The sequence below is a fragment of the Podarcis liolepis genome, assembly GCF_965112155.1.
Source record: "Podarcis liolepis genome assembly, chromosome: 1".
Taxonomy (NCBI): Eukaryota; Metazoa; Chordata; class Lepidosauria; order Squamata; family Lacertidae; genus Podarcis; species Podarcis liolepis.
In genome coordinates, this window is record NC_139554.1 from 119,935,784 (window position 1) to 119,957,113 (window position 21,330).

Genomic DNA, 21,330 nt, shown 5'->3' on the forward strand with positions numbered 1-21,330 from the left:
TTTGAGACTACAATTCCCATCATCCCTGACCACTGGTCCTGTTAGCTAGGGGTGGTGGGAGTTGTAGTCCCAAAACATCTGGAGGGCAGAGTTTGCCTATGCCTGTACTAGGCTGCCTAGATTAGGCCATGGAAAATTCTAGTGTGGCCATGAATATCCCTCTTTATTTGGAAAGGTGAGCTGTTTGGTGTGAAATAGGGAAGAGGGCAGCCTTTCAGAGTCAGAAATCCCATTGGATGCAGGCAGACGAGCACAGTGAAGTTCCTAGCATACTTATTTCATACTGAACTGTAGAAGGGACACTCAGAAACAGCACATAATACAATTGACATTGTCTGGGTCCACTGAAGAGCTGTCTGCCCCCACAGAAAAGGTGGAAATTGCCCAGTAAAAATAGTCTTTTTACTGACTCCATCCCACAGGCTCCCTCACTGTTGACTTCCCTCATTGTTCTTTGGTTTCCATGGCTACCACATCTAGTCAGCAGCCTCTCTTCCCACATTGTCTACTACACAACAGCTGAGGGAAACAAAAGTGGGTGCTCCCTAGACCTGGGTCAAGATACAAGGCCTCACAGTTGCTGGTTGGTACCTGCGCAGGCTTGTCTTTTGATTTGGAACTGCCTGGATTTGGAAAAGCATTTTTCTGGTGATGCTTCTATTTTTCCTTCTGAGAATTCGGCAATATTGCACTTTATTTCTTAACTACGGCAATCTTCTGTTTCCCTCCCCCTCTACACCCACCTCCCGCAATCCAGAAAACATACAGTTTAGAATGGGTGTTCAAGATTGCAGGTGGTTTTTCCCCTTGAGGCTTTTCAGTACCTTCATGTTCCAGTGGGTAGTTTAAAAAGAAGAAAAAAAGTAACCAAGTAGACTTTTCCTTTTACCTTACTTTTCAGGTCATGCTTAAATAGAAATGGTAATAATAATAATATTGTTGTAGCTTTCATAAGGGCCCAGTTCAAAATGGTGTCAGGGCTAGGATTGTCATAGCTGTTGAGGTATTTTTGGAGCAGGGGGGCAAAGTTGTCAAGCTTTTCAAAGTTTTGCCCCAAGTTGTTGAGACATTTTTGAGGTATTTTTAAGAAAGTTCGCCAAAATCTACAATACCAACATGGCAGTTGCCTTACCTCCAGATTTCCCAGGACATTTTCAGTGATTTCCACCCGGACGCAGCTTCTGACGGCCAAATCCCAGCTATCTAGACATATGACAACCCTAGTCAGGGCAGGCTATCTGAGGGGACTTTCTTGTCCCATAAGAAATTGCTTAGTTATTGCAAACTTCTATTATTTATTTACTTATTGCCTGCTATCCACCCTAAGCCCCCAGTGCAGATTACAGCAATTAAAAGGCAATATTAAATACTAAAATTAAAATATTAAAAACAGGTTGGTTGGTTTTTTTAAAAAACCTTACAATCGCAGAAATAAGGTTGGGCCAAAGCTAAAGAAATGCACCTCTAGAGAGGCATTCTTCTCTAGTCCTATTTGAGTGTCCAGCTTCACCTGGCAGTAATCTCTACATGTACCGTTGCACACCACACTGACCCCTCTGCATGCATTGAGGGCATGTCCACCCCAATAATCATAATTTTATTGTTTATATGCCGCCTATCTGGCTGGGTTGCCCGAGCCACTCTGGGCAGCTCCCAACGAAGTATTAAAAGCAGGGCTGCCTTAAGCATATGCCGCGCTGGGGTGCAAAGATCCGCCCGGGGCAAACCCCCCCCCCCCCAGGTTGCTCAGTCCCAGGCGTGCAGGAAGGTGGAGCTGGCCTCAGCGTCTCGCAGCCTCGGTCGCCCCCAAACTCACGGCGCAGAGCTGCCCGCAGCAGAAAAGCCCCTCGCGGCGCTCCGACTGACAGACGGGGTCTTCCCCAGACTCAACTCTCGGGCCCCGGACTCTCGGCCTGGTGCCCCTGAGAGCCCGGCGCCCAGGTGCCCCACACCCCTAGCGCCTTTGGGTAAGCACAATAAAACGTCAACCATTAAAAACCTTCCCTAAATAGGGCTGCCTTCAGATGTCTTCTAAAAGTTGTATAGTTATCTATCTCCTTGACACCTGATGAGAGGATGTTCCACAGGGTGGGTGCCACTACCAAGAAGGCCCTCTGCCTGGTTTCCTGTAGCTTCACATCTCACAGTGAGGGAACCGCCAGAAGGCCCTCAGAGGTGGACCTCAGTATCCGGGCTGGACGATGGAGGTGAAGACACTCCTTCAGGCATACTGGCCTGAGGCAGTTTAGGGCTTTAAAGGTCAACACCAACACTTTGATTTGTGCTCCGAAACGTGCCTTGTTAAAGGTCAAGGAATATACTACTTAGGCTCTGTGTTTTAGTCCTATCTTCACAGGAATATTTCTGTTCCAACAACCCATAAACCACTTGATTAACTCACGTGCATTACATATTCTCTCTCCCTCTTTTTTTTTTTTAAGTGTTTAGGAAACAATAGAACAGAAAAAGAGGCCATATGATGCTGAGACCACTAAAAAAGCAAGTGCTTAGGAATGAGCAAGCAGATGAGGCGACTTATTTAGCCCACCTAGCTGCGCAGAGAAACGCAAGTGCCTTCTTTGAGAAGTACGAGCGAAGCGAGCTTCAGGAACTACTGACCACTTCGTTTTGTAGCTGGCTGGCAACCAAAGATAACTTGCGACAAACGTTGGACCTCCCCACTGGGCTGCTGAGACAAATGAAAAGCATAAATGTCCCAACGGCTATTTTTCTAACACCCGTGGAGCCCGACTTAGAGTTGGACTGCAGAGAAATCCATCAGATCATCAGAGAGTTGTCTGTTGGGATTTACTGTCTGAACCAAATTCCGTCCATCAGTTTGGATGCTAATTACGACCAAAGTACTTCTTGCTCCCTCCCTCCAGCATACTTTGACACGCGAATCGGACAAATGTTGATCGCCGTGGATTACATGCTGAAAGCCTTGTGGCATGGGGCATACATGCCCAAAGAAAAACGCGTCAGATTCTCTGAACTGTGGCGTTCTAGCATGGATATTGACGCAGACGGCATCCCTCAAACAGAAAGAACTGCCTGTGCAGAGTTCTGTCAAGCTGGTAAGATAGGGTTGCCATATTTCAGAAGGTGAAAATCCAAAGCCCGGACCAAAAAGTTGCTGCCTAAAGTAGAAAATTGTACCTAATCATACTAGTTATAAGCCCTGTGGCACAGATGAGGAGCATCCAAATTCTTATCTGCATTGGCAACACCCACCAAAGGGTGCCTTGGAATGCTTGGAATTTGGGTGCCTGTATTTAAAACAGAAGTAAATGGGAATTTAATAGTTTCCAAATTTCTCCTTGACAAAATCAGCACTATTTCTCTAGAAAGAGAGGTTCCAGAACTCCCCATGAATGCCTCCCTTGTTCTCTTATAACGGCAATGGCGCCCACCTGAGAGGTGCCAGAACTGAATTCTGGTGAGTTCCGGCTGAAAAAAAAGCCCTGACAAAAATTAAAGTAAGGATGAGTAACCGAGTTCTCTTGACATGCAAGGTTATCCTGTATGATTTAAAAAGCCACTTCTGTGAACTTTTATTTGTGTTAGATTTTTTTACATACTAATTACAGTTATTTCACTTGCGCTCATATATATATACATGTGTGTGTGTGTATACATGTAGGTAAAAAGGTATGCGGGTGGCGCTGTGGTCTAAACCACTGAGTCTCTCGGGCTTGTCGATCAGAAGGTTGGCGGTTCAAATCCCCGCAATGGAGTGAGCTCCCATTGCTCTGTCCCAGCTCCTGCCAACCTAGCAGTTCGAAAGCACATCAGCGCGAGTAGATAAATAGGTACCGCTGTGGCAGGAAGCTAAACGGCGTTTCCGTGCACTCTGGTTTCCATCAGAGTGTTCCGTTGTGCCAGAAGCAGTTTAGTCATGCTGGCCACATAACACGGAAAGCCATCTGTGGACAAACGCCAGCTCCCTCGGCCTGAAAGCGAGATGAGCGCCGCAACCCCATAGTTGCCTTTGACTGGACTTAACTGTCTGGTCCTTATCCATGTAGGACAGGGAATATCTGTATTTTAACTGATGTGTTTTTATTTCATATATTTATATATCTTTTTGTGTACATATGTATGATATAGGTCTAATGGATATTTCAAAAGAACCAGATTTCCAAGGAATCTATGAGGAAAACCTGAATGAAGATCCAACGTATGACCCTAACAGTCCAGAGGAAAAGGCATTCTTTATGCAGTTTGCGGACTACATATTTCTTAAGTTGACTTTTGCCACCACAGAGGTTCAGCAGTATGAAAATGTGTTCAAGTTTGATGCAGCATACAACCTTTGTAATGCAATAAGGATGACTGAGGATACCCTAAGTATGCATGGGTACCAGAGGCTGCAGCAGAGGCTAACTCTTCAACAAAAACTTGTGAAGAAATACCTAGAAAAAAAGGTCGAGATCCGGAAAAACATAGCATATCTCAAGCTAATGAGTTTTCTTATTCCGTTTATTATCAATTTAAAAAGGAAAAATAAAATCCCGAATCTAAGTCGGCTTCTTCAGCCATATTCAGGTAAGACTGTGTTCTATCCTTTTGCTGAGAGATTGCTTTTAATCCATGAACAAGTTATAGGCCATATCTGTAAGAACAATCATATGAGCCCCTTAGGTAAAGGTAAAGGGACCCCTGACCATTAGGTCCAGTCGTGGCCAACTCTGGGGTTGCGGCGCTCATCTCACTTTATTGGCCGAGGGAGCCGGCGTACAGCTTCCGGGTCATGTGGCCAGCATGACTAAGCCGCTTCTGGCGAACCAGAGCAGCACACAGAAACGCCGTTTATCTTCCCGCTGGAGCGGTACCTATTTATCTACTTGCACTTTGACGTGCTTTCAGACTGCTAGGTTGGCAGGAGCAGGGACCGAGCAACGGGAGCTCACCCCGTCGCGAGGATTTGAACTGCCGACCTTATGATCGGCAAGCCCTATGCTCTGTGGTTTAACCCACAGCGCCACCCGCCTCCCTTTACGAGCCCCTTAGCAGTTGTCTAAAATGGTACAGTCCTGATTCAGGTTTAACAGCGCAGTGAGAACTAGAACTGCTTTTTTAAAACAAACAACTTTACAATCAGTCCAACCAGCAATGATACATCACACACAATCCACATTGGACAACAGTAGCATAAAGAAAAGTAATGAGAAATGCAAGTAACGCTTAGTAAACAAACAAAAAAAGCCAGGCAATCGACATTACGTGCTTGTATACCCTGCAATGGACTAAAACAAATGAAATTTTGTGTTAACAAAAGCATACAAGAGGCAGTGCACCTGAAACGTACCCTCCAACATTTCTCTGATAAAAGCAGGGACGTCCTTTTCCATAATAATAATTCTACTATTTATTAACCAGGCAGAGGGCCTTCTCGGTAGTGGCACCTACCCTGTGGAACGCCCTCTCATCAGATGTCAAGGAAATAAGCAACTATCTGACTTTTAAAAGACACCTAAGGCAGCCCTGTTTAGGGAAGTTTTTAATGTTTAATGCTGTATTGTGTTTTTAATATTCGGTTGGGAGCTGCCCAGAGTGGCTGGGGAAACCCAGCCAGATGGGCGAGGTAGAAATAATAAATTATTATTATTATATCCCACCCATCTGACTGCCTTGCTCCAGTCACTCTGGTCAGCTTCCAAAGTATATAAACTTCCCTATACAGGGCTGCCTTCGGATGGCTCAGGGGCTGGATAACTCCAGATCCTCAAACATTTCTCTGATGACAATAGGGACATCCTAAGGAAAAGCAGGACATTCCAGGATCAGATGAGAAACTGGGACAGTTTTCTGTAAATCTGGGACTGTCCCTTGAAAATAGGGACACTTGGAGGGTCTGCTAAAATTAAGGCACCAGACCCCCTCCAAATGAATCAATAACTGTTGATTGGGGTTCCTTGTGGCAAGAATTAATAAAGGAAATAAAAGGGAACCAGTCACCATGAAATTTGTTCCTAATGAACAAGAACTGGAACTACTTCTTAATCCAAAATGTCAATCTTAATATCAAAAGAGTACACTATGGCTCTATCTCCACCATACATTTAAAGCAATATTATACCACTTCAGATAGCCATGGTTTTCCCCGAAGAATAATCAGAATTGTAGTTTGTGAAGGGTTTTGTGAGGAGACCCACGTTCCTCTCATGGAGATACAAGGTGGTTTAACAATCAACTCCTCTTCCCAGGGAACTCTTACATAGGATACTCTTTTGACACCAACCAGTCCTTATTATGTGATGAAACTACGGGAAATCTGCATTTTTGAAAGTGCTGCTTAAACTTTGGGCATATAATTTTATATTATTAGTAATGTCATTCATTCGTGTCATTCGCTGAGAGCAGTGGCAGCTGCCTTCTCCTCTGTGGTAAAAAAGCAGTTCTTCCTTTTTGTAGACGACAAAGTCAAAACGGAACGTGAACTTCCTCCAATTTTGCTCGGACCAGATTTTAAGTGCCAGCATTTTGTATACACCCAGAACCAGTATTTCCATCTCCACGGTGGCATTGAATATGATGTTGGTACTCCTTCAGTTGAAGACCTTTCAGATGAGATTAAGGTACTAAATCGGCATTTTCGAAATAATTTAGCCTGCGATAAGGAGAGATTGTAGGGGTTGGGGATTTGCAGCTTCAGGGGATTACATTCCACCTGCTCTGGAAAATAATAATTTGCTCCCACTGAAGGTTCAGCTTTACAGCTTGGGGTGCCTCCTTTGTCATGGGAAGCTCATGAAGACTGCATATGCACTACACCTTTTAAAGCTCATTCGAAGCAGAGTCTCCCTCAAAAGAATTCTGGGCACTGTAGATAATGTTAAGATTTTCTGGGAAATGTAAATCTGTGACAGGTAAAGCTACAGTGCTCAGAATTCTTTGAGGGAAAGAATCTGCTTCAAATGTGCTTTAAAGATGTAGCATGGACACCACAGAAACTCGTCCTACCACTAGCTGGGTCTGGTTCAGCAGCTACAACCTCTCCAGAAGACAGGCCATCTAACCAGTCATCTATGCCCTGACAACCTCTTTTTCAGATTTCTGTAAAATGTTCCATCTGGGGCTGCCTTTGAAGCTGGTTTGGATGTTTCCCTTGGTACTTTCTTGTTCAGATTGTACCTCAGAAAAATGTCAAAACGGTTCGGCTTGTTGCCAATTCACTCTGGAGCCCTCTTGGAAGTACTAGGGCTCCCTTTTAAAGCCCTACGTATACCTGAAGGAGCGTCTCCACCACCATCGTTCTGCCCAGACACTGAGGTCCACCTTCTGGCGGTTCCCTCCCTGCGAGAAGTGAAGTCCCCTCCCTGCGAGAAGCCAAGTTACAGGGAACCAGGTAGAGGGCCTTCTCGGTAGTGGCACGCGCCCTGTGGAATGCCCTCCCATCAGATGTCCAGGAGATAAATAACTATACAACATTTAGAAGATATCTGATGGCTACTCTGTTTAGGGAAGGTTTTTAATGGTTGACATTTTATTGTGCTTTTAATACTTTGTTGGGAGCTGTCCAGAGTGGCTGGGGCAACCCAGTCAGATGGGCGGCATATAAACAATAAAACTATGATTATTGGGGTGGACATGCCCTCAATGCATGCAGAGAGGTCAGGGTGGTGTGCAACGGTACATGTAGAAATTACTGCTGGGTAAAGCTGGACACTCAGACAGGAAAAAGAAGAGTGCCTATCTAGAGTTGCATTTCTTTACCCAGGGGTATAAATAATATATTATCATGATCTTTTTTTAAAAAAAAAATTATTAGTATTTTCCACACAAAAACAACATGAAAGATATCAGAAAATAACAATACGCAACACACAAAAATCAACATTCGAAAACTAAAAAAGCAACAACAACAAACACAAAACAAAAAACCACAAATCCATATCTTATAAGTTAATATTATAAACACTAAAACAACAACCACAAGACATTGACTTCCACCAATCCCACAGCACCTCCTTTATCTCTCATTGTGTCTTCCTGTTTTCCTGTTACTTACTTACCTGGCAGGGGAGACACCTTGATCATATATCATCATCATCATCATCATCATCATCATCTAGGATGGGTGAAAGGAGCAGCTTCTCTTATATCAAACAGCCTGTACTTTGAAGTAATCCACTGAGGCCCCTTTATCTGCACCTTCTTTGTTATATTTAGGCATATGGCAAATAGAGAAGGGTCTTTTGTTGTGGTGGCCCCATGATGGAAAACATGCACATCCTCTCCTGCTAGCAACTTTACATTCTTTCAGGCATTAGGCAAAACAAAAACAAAAAACACCTCTCAGAGATTTGAAGGGACTCTCTAAGCATTTTAAACCTTTTAGAGCTGATTAGCATTTTGTCTGCTAGTTTTTTTATGATTATTGTTTATTGCAATTAATTGCTTTCAATATCAGCATTGTAAATGCCCCTGGTTTCATTCTCAAGCAAAGGCAGTATAAACATATTTAAAGTGCATACATAATTATTAAATGACACCATGAAAGGTAAATTGTAGGAGGTGATTGTCAGCTTCCTTTTACTCAGAGCAGATCCATTGAAATTAATGGGTCTAACCTAGTCGTGTTCATGAATGCCAATGAGTCTGAGCAAAATTTAGTTTAATACCACCCTTCAGTTCTGATTTGTTTCAAGAAAATGTATTTTAAAAGAGAATACATTTATTTTTATCTGTATTGTTTTATTTTAAAGAGCATTTACTTTGAAGAAATTCAGCATGTAATCACTTGACGGTAGCAAGAACAGGACTGTTGTAGAACTGTAACCTCACATGTTATGGGTTGGAAGTCAAATAACTTTGGTTCTTTGATTCTATGAAACTAAAAACCTGTTTCCACCATGTGCCCAGACAGGATTTGAACTTGTGTTTCTCTACCCATTGGGTTTTTTCAGCTCTTAGCAGATTTTGAGCCTGCATATTTTACTGAAAAGATGCTTTAACTACTTAAAGCAGTGCTTGGCCTTGATACAGGAAGTTTTAAAGGCTTTGCAAGCATAAATAGGGTCTGTTATTTTTAACATTAATTGTAGGCTGCCTATGACGAAATGCACACATGTGCAGCAAATCACCTCGCTCAGCTGTTGGACCCAGATGCACCCTATAGAGAACATTACCCCATACCAATAATGGATTTTCAAGGCAAGAGGTAAAGAGCACGTGAGATGCTTTCGATTGAGTTTTTGGGAACGTAACACTAGTTAATGGTTGAGAGTCAAAAAGTGGCTCATACATAAGTGCCAGCAAACACTTGTGTACATGCAGCAGATGTTACAGTATGCAATAATAATTGATTAGAAATAAGTTTGCCTAAAAGACATACTGACGATTGAGTATGGATGTTTATTATTTATTCATCGAGATTTTTTAATCTGAATGTAGAATTGAGTTTTGCTGCTTTTTAAAAACAAATTATTCTGACCATAGCTCTTTGCCCACTGTGCTTTATCATAAAGGGAATACAGTCATGTAATGGAAATCTTGTAGATGGAATCCAGTCTGGCATAAAGCATGACACAATCATATTTTCTGTGCTTCCTGTTAGCCCTTTAGTCTAAACTAGGCAAAGGCAAACTTGGCCCTCCAGATGTTTTGAGACTACAGTTCCCATTATCCCTGACCACAGGTCCTGTTAGCTAGGGATCATGGGAGTTGTAGTCCCAAAACATCTGGAGGGCTGAGTTTGCCTACAGTGTACTTCTACTCTATCAAGTTCCCCCCAGCCCCCAGAACCACCTTTGCTCCATCTTTTATGCCTAGGTTCCATTATTTCAGACTTAGGGAAACATACACTTCAGTGATATTTACAGTGCCCAATTACTAAAAGGTAAAGGGACCCCTGATCATTAGGATCGGCTCTGGGGTTGTGGCACTCATCTTGCTTTATTGGCCAAGAGAGCTGGCGTACAGCTTCCGGGTCATGTGGCCAGCATGACTAAGCATAGCTGTCAACGTTTTCCTTTTTTTAAAGGGAAATTCCCTTATTCCGAATAGAATTTCCCTTAAAAAAAGGAAAAAGTTGACAGCTATGTGACTAAGCCGCTTCTGGCGAACCAGAGCAGTGCACGGAAACGCCATTTACCTTCCCGCCGGAGCAGTACCTATTTATCTACTTGCACTTTGACGTGCTTTTGAACTGCTAGGTTGGCAGGAGCTGGGAGCAAGCATCGGGAGCTCACCCCGTCAAGGGGATTCAAACCGCCAACCTTCTGATCGGCAAGTCCTAGGCTCTGTGGTTTAGACCACAGCGCCACCCGCGTCCCTTTTGCCCAGATACTAGAGCAATGTTAAAAGGATACTACAGTGGTACCTTGGTTCTCAAACTTAATCCGTTCTGGAAGTCTGTTCCAAAACCAAAGCGTTCCAAAACTAAGGCGTGCTTTCCCATAGAAAGTAATGCAAAATGGATCAATCCGTTCCAGACTTTTAAAAACAACCCCTAAAACAGCAATTTAATGTGAATTTTACTATCTAATGAGATCATTGATCCACAAAACAAAAGCAACAAACAATGTACTGTAGTCACACAATCAATCAATCAATCAATCAATCAGTCAATCAGTAGCTGAACTGGGTTCCACACAGTCACAAAAACAAAACAAAAAGAGATGCAAAACCAAAAACACAAAATAAATAGCAAAAACAGACAGACCTCAGCATAACACTCAAAACAGAAGCGTAACACTCAAAACGGAGCACATTCGGCTTCCAAAAAGTTCCCAAACCCAAACACTTACTTCTGGGTTTGCAGTGTTTGGGTTCTGTACAAATAGTGTGGTGCAGTGGGTAGAGCATTGGGCTAGGATGATGGAGAGACCCAGATTAAAATTGACACTTTACCCATGAAGCTCACTGGGGGACCTTGGACCAGTCACACTCTCTTACCCAAACAACCAGGGTTGTCGCAAGGATAATTTTTGAGGAGGGTATGCTGCTGTATGCCATCTTGAGAGGAAAGGCAGGATTAAAATGAATTATAATGGTATGCCATGGTCCAATTTAGACAGCTGTACACAACCTGCGGCCCACTGAGCTAAATGCAGCTACTACTGCTTGATTTTCTTTAATAAAGTCCTATACATAAGAACCTGCTGAACCAGGTCAAAGTTGTCCACCCAGTCCAGTATCCTCACAGTGGCCAACCAGATACCCATGGGAAGCCTGTAAACAGAACATGAGTGTAACAGCACTTATGACTCCCAGCAACTGATTTTGTGTATTGTGGCCTGCCTAGTGTTTAACCACGATCCCAATTTTGCAGTCTCGGAGCCCCTGGTGACCACCATATTAAGCGGTTGGGATGTCCTTGGTTTGGTGGGTCAGAAGATTCTCAGGCTCACTTTACAGGCATTGTGAAATATAGGCTATGAAATAACGTGTTAAAATATTCCAGTTTCTACTGTGCATGTGTGTGTGTTCCCCCCACCCCCTGCATTTTCCAGCTATTATGTAATCGGGATCGAACTTGAACCATTTTATCTGCTTTTTAAGAGCCAATGGTGGGGAGCCATAAACGAAGTAGTAAGCACACTTAAACCCAAAAGGCTTCCATTAACTGATATTCAAGCAATGGACCAATTCAAGAAAAGATTTGGCTATAAGAAGGCTATTAAATGCAAGGTATGGTTTTTGTTTTTTTAAGGGAATGGACCCTGTGAGGTCCACCACATTTATGGTCATCTTCCTTTAACAGCTCTTTCAGAACAGTTTTGCTCCTCTCCCTCTGTCGCTCAAAATCATGCTTCATTCCAGTTACAGCAGCCTTTGTGGATGGAGTCAACCCGCCTGCCCTGCTTCTCAGGCCAGGTGGAAAATTTAAGGTTGCCAACCACCCTATATGAAGCGTAGGTTCCCACGAGGCAAGAAACAGCGATAACAGCAAGAACCTTTATTGAACTAACAGAACTGGACAGCAGGGGCAAACAACTGCTTATATACATTTCTGAAGGCCTGGGCCACTCCCACTCCCAACGTGATTGGCTATCTAAACTTCCAAGCTGCGAATCATGACTCAGAGTTTAAGGGCCAATGGCAGAGGCCCAAATCCTGAAATGTTCTGTGATTGGATATCATGTATCGAATCAGAACACAGGAGCTCAAAATCCTTAGTCCAGACTCAGGCTCAGGCAAACACAGAACACTGAATACATAACACTGTATAATACAGGATCGTCCTGTATGATAGTGCAAAATACTATGTCCTGTGCTGATTCAATATAGGATGAAGTTTATCCCATATTTCCGCTCCCCTGCCCCCACTTTCTCTCTGCCAAGTTAGGGCTCCTCTCCAAATCTATCTGTGTGAAAGGGTGTGTGAAAAGATATGTATTAAAGCTACGGGTAGCAAAGCTCAGACAGATTTACAAATTCATGCATATCTGTCTCTGTGCATGTGACAAATTCCAGAGGGGCCATCTTGTTAGGCTGCCACAGATTGTAATGGATTGCTTTGAGTTCATTTATGCACCAGGTGGAAAAGATAATCGCTCCAACGCCTATCTCTGCCCCACCCTACCCTGCCCAGTATTTTGCCAGAACAAAGGTGGCAACCTTAGTGGAAATTGCCCAAACAGCCCATTGCTTCCCTATTTATCAGACTCCTTCTGCCTCTGGCTGGGCAGAGCTGCTTGCCTTTTAGCTTTCTTCTCTGCTAACCTCAGCGAACGCCTGGTTTTGGGGGCAGCTACGTTTTCTGGGAGAAACTCCAGTGACAGCGTCTCATTCAACTGCTGCTCAAGCTTTGCCTGTTGAATGCTTTCAAAGTCCTCCTCCTCATCTCCCATTATCTCCCAAGTTTTGCTCTCATCTTCCTCTGTAGTGTGCCCTCTGCCAAACCACTTCTGGAGTATGGGGCCTCTCCCTTGGATAACAGGACTCTCATGAAGAGTTCGGCAGCAGTCCTGTATCTCAGCGACTCATATCTGCTCATTTGTTGTTGTTTAGTCCTTTAGCCATGTCCGACTCTTCATAACCCCATGGACCAGAGCACGCCAGGCACTCCTGTCTTCCACTGCCTCCCGCAGTTTGGTCAGACTCATGTTTGTAGCTTCGAGAACGTTGTCCAACCATCTCATCCTCTGTCATCCCCTTCTCCTTGTGCCCTCGATCTTTCCCAACATCAGGGTCTTTTCCAGGGAGTCTTCTCTTCTCATGAGGTGGCCAAAGTATTGGAGCCTCAGCTTCACGATCTGTCCTTCCAGTGAGCACTCAGGGCTGATTTCCTTAAGAATGGATACGTTTGATCTTCTTGCAGTCCATGGGACTCTCAAGAGTCTTCTCCAGCACCATAATTCAAATGCATCAATTCTTCGGCGATCAGCCTTCTTTATGGTCCAGCTCTCACTTCCATACATCACTACTGGAAAAACCATGGCTTTAACTATACGGACCTTTGTTGGTAAGGTGATGTCTCTGCTTTGCTTTTTAAGATGCTTTATCTGCTCATATGAACATGCAAACAGCAGAGTAAACAAAAGCTTGGCTGTGAAAGTATGTAGCATCGCATACTAGGGGGCGCAAATTACTTGCCTTGCCCCGGGTGCTGACAACCCACGCTACGCCACTGTTCCTGGGCTTTAAGAAGGATGCTGGAGCCCTGATGCCTCCGTGATGGGAGGACTCTTGGACCCGGTCAGAGCATCATGTCTCCCACCCTAAGCTGGGCAGAAGCTTCCCAGGCTTTGAGAAGCAGGCACCAGAGTATTAATACTTTAATACTCTAATTTACTGGGAACATTTAGGGGACTAACCTAGTCCCCCTAGTCCAATGACTGCATGCCACTGGCAGGGTGATGATTTGGCTAAAATTTGTTGAGGGAGGGGGGTATCTTGAGGATTCCATTAAGGGCCTCTCTACATTTCCCCCTGTAATTTGAGTACTGAAACTGACATCCAGTGGTTGGGGCCAAGACTTCAGTGGCCTATATACATCCTTGCCCATTCAATCTAACAAGCCAGGATGGAACGTGTGATACAGAACAAGTACAAAATTATATAATGCAATGCAGAATAAGAAAGATCCTGTGTCTTTCTACAGTCGGCTGGCCTCAGGAGTCAATTTATCTTGGTACAGAGTTTTAACTGTTCTCTTTCTTTCAGGGCATGGTACACACAGCCCAAATCAAAGTAGCTGGAGTGAAAAATCACTGTATTCCTATTCTTGTTGTTTTTCTATGTGCCTGTTGGCCGTGTGACATTTAGAGCCTGCCATTTGGCATGAGGGCTGCTGCTGAAAGAGGGTTGGCTGCTATCTTCCTCACCTTCTGCCGCAAGACATCCCTCTCCAGCCTTGCTCTTTCAGACGATCATGGCTACGGTCTTATCCACTATGCTGCTATCTACAACCGTGTGCCCATCATATGCCAGCTGATTAAATCATATCTGACAATCAACCAGAGGCGCAGCATCCCAGTTAGCCAAGGTAAGAAATAGTATATGCTGAGAAGTTATTAGAGTCACAACTCCCAGGGGTTCTTCCCACAAGGAAAGCATCCCCCCTGTCCCCTTTCTTGGTTGTAGAAAAGACTCTGTGAAGAACCAGAGATATCTAAATCAGGCTTCCTCAAACTTGGCCCTCCAGATGTTTTGAGACTACAATTCCCATCATCCCTGGCCACTGGTCCTGCTAGCTGGGGATCATGGGAGTTGTAGGCCAAAAACATCTGGAGGGCTGAGTTTGAGGAAGCCTTCGTTCACCTTTGTGGAGATCCCTCTTGATTCCAATTTTCTTTTCCAAGCGTGTGAGATACTTTATTGCTCCAGACATCACTGTTAGCCCTCATCTGACCTGTTACCGACTCCAGTTCAGATACCTGTGTGGGCGAGCAGGCAGAGCAATGTGGTCCCACTTGGCTCCAGTGGGGGGTTGCTTTGGCGCTGGGCTGGAGCAGCGGTCTCTGTCCCCCGCCTGGCATACGTGCCCACCCACCCTGGGCATTGGCAACCCACAATATGCTGCTGTGTTGGACAACAGCTCCCATCATCTGACCATTGGCCCTGCAGACTGAAATCCATCAACATCTGGAGAGGAGAACCACAGATTCTTCATCTCTGAAATAACTGTTTGGAGGAGGCCTTTATCATTAGAGTGAGAAGCAGGATAGTGTATAAAGAAAGAAAGAAAGAAAGAAAGAAAGAAAGAAAGAAAGAAAGAAAGAAAGACGCAATAGCCAAATCATAATAAATACATTTTTTTCTAGGGAAACGTCCCCAGAAACCTGATCCAAAGGGTAAGTGATAAATAATTTGTTGTCCTCTGACTTTTGTAGTATATATAAGTATACAAAATAAAGTTGCGCTAGCTTTAGGAAAACTAGGGGCTATAAGTTTAAGGGCAAAGGCTTGCAGCTTCTGTACCTTAAGAGATAATGCTCTATAGTGTCACTAGAACGGCTCATTCAGTGAAATATTTGAGTTAGTGGGAGCTTTGCTCTTGCCATTAAGGGGTGCACAGGTAAGCCCATTCGGAAGAAAATCCCTTCGGAATCCATTAAGCATGTTGCAGTTTTGTAATTTTGTTCTGGGAGTAAATTTAATGCAGAGATCACATTGTAAACACACACACACACATATAAAATAATAATAATTAAAAAGATTGATTGCACTGAAGTCGATAGTATTTCGTCACTGGAAATTCTGCATAGCCAATAGCTTTGGAACCTATGATATAATTAATCTTAAAATAAGAACCTATGTCTATATATCACACTGGCATGTAGGGATGTCATGCTTGGAGTGATTAAATAAATATGCTTTCTTTCAGGAACAACGAGCTTCCAAGATAAGGACATTGCAGGAGAGAAAAGTGGTGAGTTGCAAAAAAACCACAACATTAATTTTTTATAGTCTACACTGATGAAAATTATTTAGTTTGTTGCCATTGATTTCTCTTTCTTCCTCCACTAAGGCTGGGCTATATGCTGTTCATATTCAGGGGTGGGCAGAGCTTTTGCTATGTTTTCCATTTTTAATGCTACAATGCATGGCATGTTCGATGCTTTTTGAAAAATCTGATAAATTCACATGCTATTTTTCTAGTGCTGGAAAGAGAAACAATATCGATTCTGTGAAAATTCAGCGTGGTGGGGAGGTGAGAGTGTGAAACTAGGGCCTTAGAGAGACTAGGTTTCAAGTTTACTGGGTGACCTTGGGCCAGCCCCTGCCTCTCAGACTAACCTACCTTATAGGGTTGTCGTGGTTTTGAAACGAGGGGGGGGGGGAGAAGCAAAGACATCACCTTGAGCTTTTTGGAGAAAAGAGCTATAAATTCAACACATACATACATATACAGTCGTACCTTGGAAGTCGAACAGAATCCGTTCTGGAAGTCCGTTCGACTTCCAAAACATTCGGAAACCAAAGTGCGGCTTCTGGTTGGCTGGAGGAAGCTGCTGCAGCCAATCAGAAGCCACAGAAGCTGCGCTGGACGTTTGGCTTCTGAAAATCGTTTGAAAACCGGAACACTCACTTCTGGTTTACGATCATCCCGGAGCTGAAACATATGAGTTCCAAGGCATTCAGCCACCAAGGTACAACTGTACACATAAAACAATAAAGGAGTGGTGTAGAAACAGCACTGGTATAAAACTAGCAAATAATTATTCAAATCATTGGGGGCTTTGCCTTAAATTTTTCCAGCTGAAGTGTACCATGTCTGTGTAGTTCAGGGGTAGGCAACCTAAGGCCCGGGGGCTGGATGCGGCCCAATTGCCTTCTAAATTCGAGCCGCAGACAGCGTGTTTTTACATGAGTAGAATGTGTCCTTTGATTTAAAATGCATCTCTGGGTTATTTGTGGGGCCTGCCTGGTGTTTTTACATGAGTAGAGTGTGTGCTTTTATTTAAAATGCATCTCTGGCTTATTTGTGGGGCATAGGAATTTGTTCATATTTTTTTTCCAAAATATAGTCCGGCCCACCACATGGTCTGAGAGACGGTGGACCGTCCCACGGCTGAAAAAGGTTGCTGACCCCGGTGTAGTTCATTCTACTGCATCTTGTTCCCTCTGTCAGGTTTTGGTCCCACTGCTTTGCACCTTTCAGCTCAGTGCTCCTCCGTCGAAGCCCTCCATTTCCTCCTGGCCTTAAAAGCAGATTACGAAATACCCGATGAACATGGGTGGCTGCCTGTACATTACGCCGCCTTCTATGACAATGTTACCTGCTTCACAATTCTCTACCGAAAACACCCAGCTTCGTTAGAGTCTGAAACACGAAATGAGTAAGTAAGCAGAAAACAGCACGGGAATTTACGCCGCCTTGTTTCCTTTTGGAATTCAAGTAAGGAAGGTTAGTGATTATGCATAATGTAACACCAAATTGCCCGATCTTGGGTCAATCAGTTTGAGACAAGGGTTCATAATGTGCCCGTCAGCGGGCTACGTAACTACATTTGCCTGCAAGGGAACAGGCTATTCTAGGGTGTGATCATGTTTTGAAGTGTTTGCTATGTCGACTTCTGGTCAATCTAAATATGTAATGTCCCATATCAATCAAATCCTCCTGGAAGAGTCTACTGGGAGCGTGGAAGACCTTCAGATAGCCTAAGAATGCAGTCTAGACCAACACTCACCTTCATGTTCTGGGTTCAAGCCTGGAATCCTTGAAAAGAGTCCTTTTTAGAGCAATCAATGTTGCAAAGTGGGAAGGTAAAGAGAGCTGGATAGGCAGGCAAAGAGACTATCCCACCACAGCCCGGTTCAGCTCAACTGCGTTTCTGTTACATGCAATTTATCTGGAAGGATAAAATAACAATAAATTCTATATAAACTTGCCAGTGAGTATATCCCAATGAACATTAGGGCTGGCCAGCATATGGTTTTCAACACTGTGATATATCCCCAGTTAAACATCACAATATGCCAATATATCATGATGTCTGAAATAAGGATGGAGCTATGTAGAGGCATTGGCTGGCTTCACGGTTTTCCCCACATTGTGATTTTTCCATCGCACATGCACACATCAAGATCCACAATATGTTGCCAGGTCAAAAATTATGAAACCAGTATCATGATACGGATTTGAAACCAGTTTTGAGTGATATATTGCCCAGCCCTAACACACTTTGTGATTTGCAATATATTGCCAGGTCAAAAACAATGAACCCGATATCACGATATGGACTTCAGACCAATTTTGGATGATATATCGATATCTCACCAAGCCCTAATGAACATGATAGGGCTTTCCTTATTAGAGAACATAGGGAGATGTGTATACTTTTATTTGTTCGTTTTTGCCCACAATTCTTCATCTACTTTTCTGGGAGTGAATCTCATTGAACTCAGTAGGGCTTGCTTCTGAATAGATGTGTGCAGGATTCTACTGTCACTTGGCAGCTAACTTGCAGAAACAATGCCCTGGCTTGCACATAGCTTAGCATGAACACATGGATGTGCAAATAGCCAGTGTGGTATAGTGGTTAAGAGCGGTGGACTCGTAATCTGGTGAACCGGATTCAATTCCCCGCTCCTCCCCATGCAGCTGCTGGGTGACCTTGGGCTAGTCACACTTCTCTGAAGTCTCTCAGCTCCACTCACCTCACAGAGTGTTTGTTGTGGGGGAGGAAGGGAAAGGAGATTGTTAGCCGCTTTGAGACTCCTTAGGGTAGTGATAAAGCAGGATATCAAATCCAAACTCCTCTTCTTCTTTGGGAAAGGAATCACAATCGTAGTTTGGCTTAGCATCTTGTATGACTCCAGACCAATGGTTTAGCTCTCTCTGGACTAACCATGAACTATGACCAAGGCTTGTCCTGTACAGTGGTGCCCCGCAAGATGAATGCCTCGCAAGACGGAAAACTCGCTAGACGAAAGAGTTTTCCGTTTTGGAGGTGCTTCGCAAAACGAATCTCCTATGGGCTTGCTTCGCAAGACGACAATGTCTTGCGAGTTCCTGCTGGTTTTTTTTTCCTTTCCCCCCTTTTCTTAAGCTGCTAAGCCGCTTATCAGCTGATCCGATCAGCAGATAAGCCGCTAAAAGCAGCTAAAAGCCGCTAATAGCACTAAGCTGCTTATCAGCTGATCCGATCAGCAGATAAGCCGCTAAAAGCCGCTAATAGCGCTAAGCCGCTTATCAGCTGATCCGATCAGCAGATAAGCCGCTAAAAGCCTCTAAATGCCGCTAATAGCGCTAATCCTTCAATGGGCTTGCTTCGCAAGACGAAAAAAACCGCTAGGCGAAGAGAATCACAGAACGGATTCTTTTCGTCTTGCGAGGCACCACTGTATATGAAATAAAATCCATTTCATCATCCTATTTCGCTGAGTATTTATCTGCACCGCAGTGATGTTTCTCCTCTCTCCTACAGAAAATGCTCCACCCCACTTTTGCTTGCGGCTACATCTGGGGCATTAGATACAATCCAGCATTTGTTTTCTCTCAAAGCCAACTGGCTGAAAAAGGACAGCGAAGGAAATAATATCATTCATTTGGCGGTGCTGAACTTTCACACGGAGGTTCTGAAGCATCTGGTTGAGTTGCACAACCCTGATCTTCCGGTTTGGAAAACTCTTGTTGGTAAGCACATCAGTTCGTCTCCCTGCAAAGTGGTTCTAGGTGGTCCTGACTCACTGGGATGTTTCAGTAACAGATAGGTAGCTGTGTTGGTCTGCCATAGTCAAAATAAAAAAATTCCTTCCAGTAGCACCTTAAAGACCAACTAAGTTAGTTCTTGGTATGAGCTTTCGTGTGCATGCACACTTCTTCAGATACACTGAAACAGAAGTTGCCAGATCCTTCTATATAGTGAGAAGGTGGGGAGGGGTATTACTCAGAAGGGTGGTGGGAATGGGAGATTGGCAGATAGCTGAGATGAGCCTGTTGACGACTCTTAACGACTGCAATAGGTCTTACAGGAAAAGGCAAGGGGTGAGAAGGTGAAAAATGGCTTAGTCATGTATAATGAGATAAGTGTCAGTGTTTGTAGAAAGCAAAAAAAAAAGAAGGAAAGGGTTCTGACCTCCCTTTATCTTCTCAGTCTCCTTGTCGGTACAAAAAGAGTCCACAGGAATATCCTTGCAGAGTTTTATTAAAAGTCTTTGTGCAAAACACGACCGAACACACACCAGCACCAACCAACCCAAACACCAGCCAACACCCCAAACCAACATCTCTCACATATATATACAGCCTGCTGCAAGCCACTGAGTCATGCTGACCCAGCTTTATTCACATTAAAGAAACAGCGGCCATTTTAGCCGTGACAATAAGAATCCAATGTCTTTGTTCAGACCAGGTCTCTCCATGGTTTTAAGTTTGGTAATGAGTTGCAATTCAACTCATTGAATTGGGATGTTTCAGTTCATGAGGATGCAACAAGGTGGCCCATGGATGCAACAGGAGGGTGCAACAGCCTCCATAGCCCAGTGATAACACATCTGATGCTGTATTATCTAGAGGCAGGATAGGAAGCTGGAGGGAACTCTGGAAAGACTTGTCCTATAGCAGCGCCCACACCATAACAGATTTGTCAGAAGGAACTTTGAACTACCACGTGGTGGCAGCATAGGACTCAGCAGGCTGACAAGGAAATATTGGCAGACTAAATGCTTTCTATTAACCCACTAAAAAGGTGAACGGTAAAGGTAAAGGACCCCTGGACGGTTAAGTACAGTCAAAGGAGACTATGGGGTTGCGGCGCTCATCTCGCTTTCAGGCTGAGGGAGCCGGCGTTTGTCCACAGACAGCTTTCCGGGTTATGTGGCCAGCATGACTAAACCGCAAGACTACCAAAACTAAAACAAAATAACAATAAAAGCACACCGTTGTAGCTGTTGAATATGTTGGCCATCAAGTACTAAAGACCTGGGTAGACTGAAATGTTGTTTGAATGAGCTGTACCGCTTCAGGATCATGAAAAAGAGGAGGGATACCTCTTTTGAATGCCTCCAAGTTTTTAAAGCTTGCTCCAAGTAGAAAAGGAGCTTTATTTTAATGAAAGGGAATATTAAAAAGAAATAAAATCTGCCAACTGTAGCCTGAAATGGTATAATCTAGAGGTTGTCAACCTTGGCTCCCTTAACCGACTACATTTTCTTCTCCAGCAACCCTTTGGGGCTCAGGAGCCCAGTTACATCACCCCTTGCCTGCAGAGCTGCCAGCCTCTCACCCTTTTTAGAACACCCTCCTTTGTGGAGTGTTCCCTCAGCCTCCTCTCACCTCCCCTCTCCTTGGGAGTCCTCCAGGCAGCTGCAGCTGCAGCCCCTGGTCTCTCGTCTGCCCCACCCCTGCCCCAAAGAGAGGTGCCTATCAGAGGCACCATTCGCTTGCGGAGCTTATAGCCAGGGCTGCTGCAATAAACAGCCGTGCAAGCC

The 21,330-nt window shown here is 44.1% G+C and overlaps 1 protein-coding gene across 3 annotated transcripts in view; it reads left to right on the forward strand.

Annotated features, from left to right (window-relative positions):
* Positions 1–501: 501 nt before the first annotated feature.
* Positions 502–21,330, forward strand: part of ANKAR (ankyrin and armadillo repeat containing) — a 48,701-nt gene continuing 27,872 nt past the window's right edge. Inside the window, exons 1-11 of one of the 3 annotated variants that reach the window (XM_083467423.1) lie at positions 502–648; positions 2,442–3,077; positions 4,111–4,548; positions 6,418–6,581; positions 9,051–9,166; positions 11,460–11,637; positions 14,218–14,437; positions 15,216–15,245; positions 15,779–15,823; positions 17,027–17,234; positions 19,326–19,534. In XM_083467423.1, the coding sequence (XP_083323549.1) occupies positions 2,477–3,077; positions 4,111–4,548; positions 6,418–6,581; positions 9,051–9,166; positions 11,460–11,637; positions 14,218–14,437; positions 15,216–15,245; positions 15,779–15,823; positions 17,027–17,234; positions 19,326–19,534 (2,209 nt within the window). In that variant the 5' untranslated portion in view covers positions 502–648; positions 2,442–2,476. The remainder of the gene's footprint in view (positions 649–2,441; positions 3,078–4,110; positions 4,549–6,417; positions 6,582–9,050; positions 9,167–11,459; positions 11,638–14,217; positions 14,438–15,215; positions 15,246–15,778; positions 15,824–17,026; positions 17,235–19,325; positions 19,535–21,330) is intronic. The other 2 variants (XM_083467424.1, XM_083467425.1) reach the window with 2 other exon arrangements.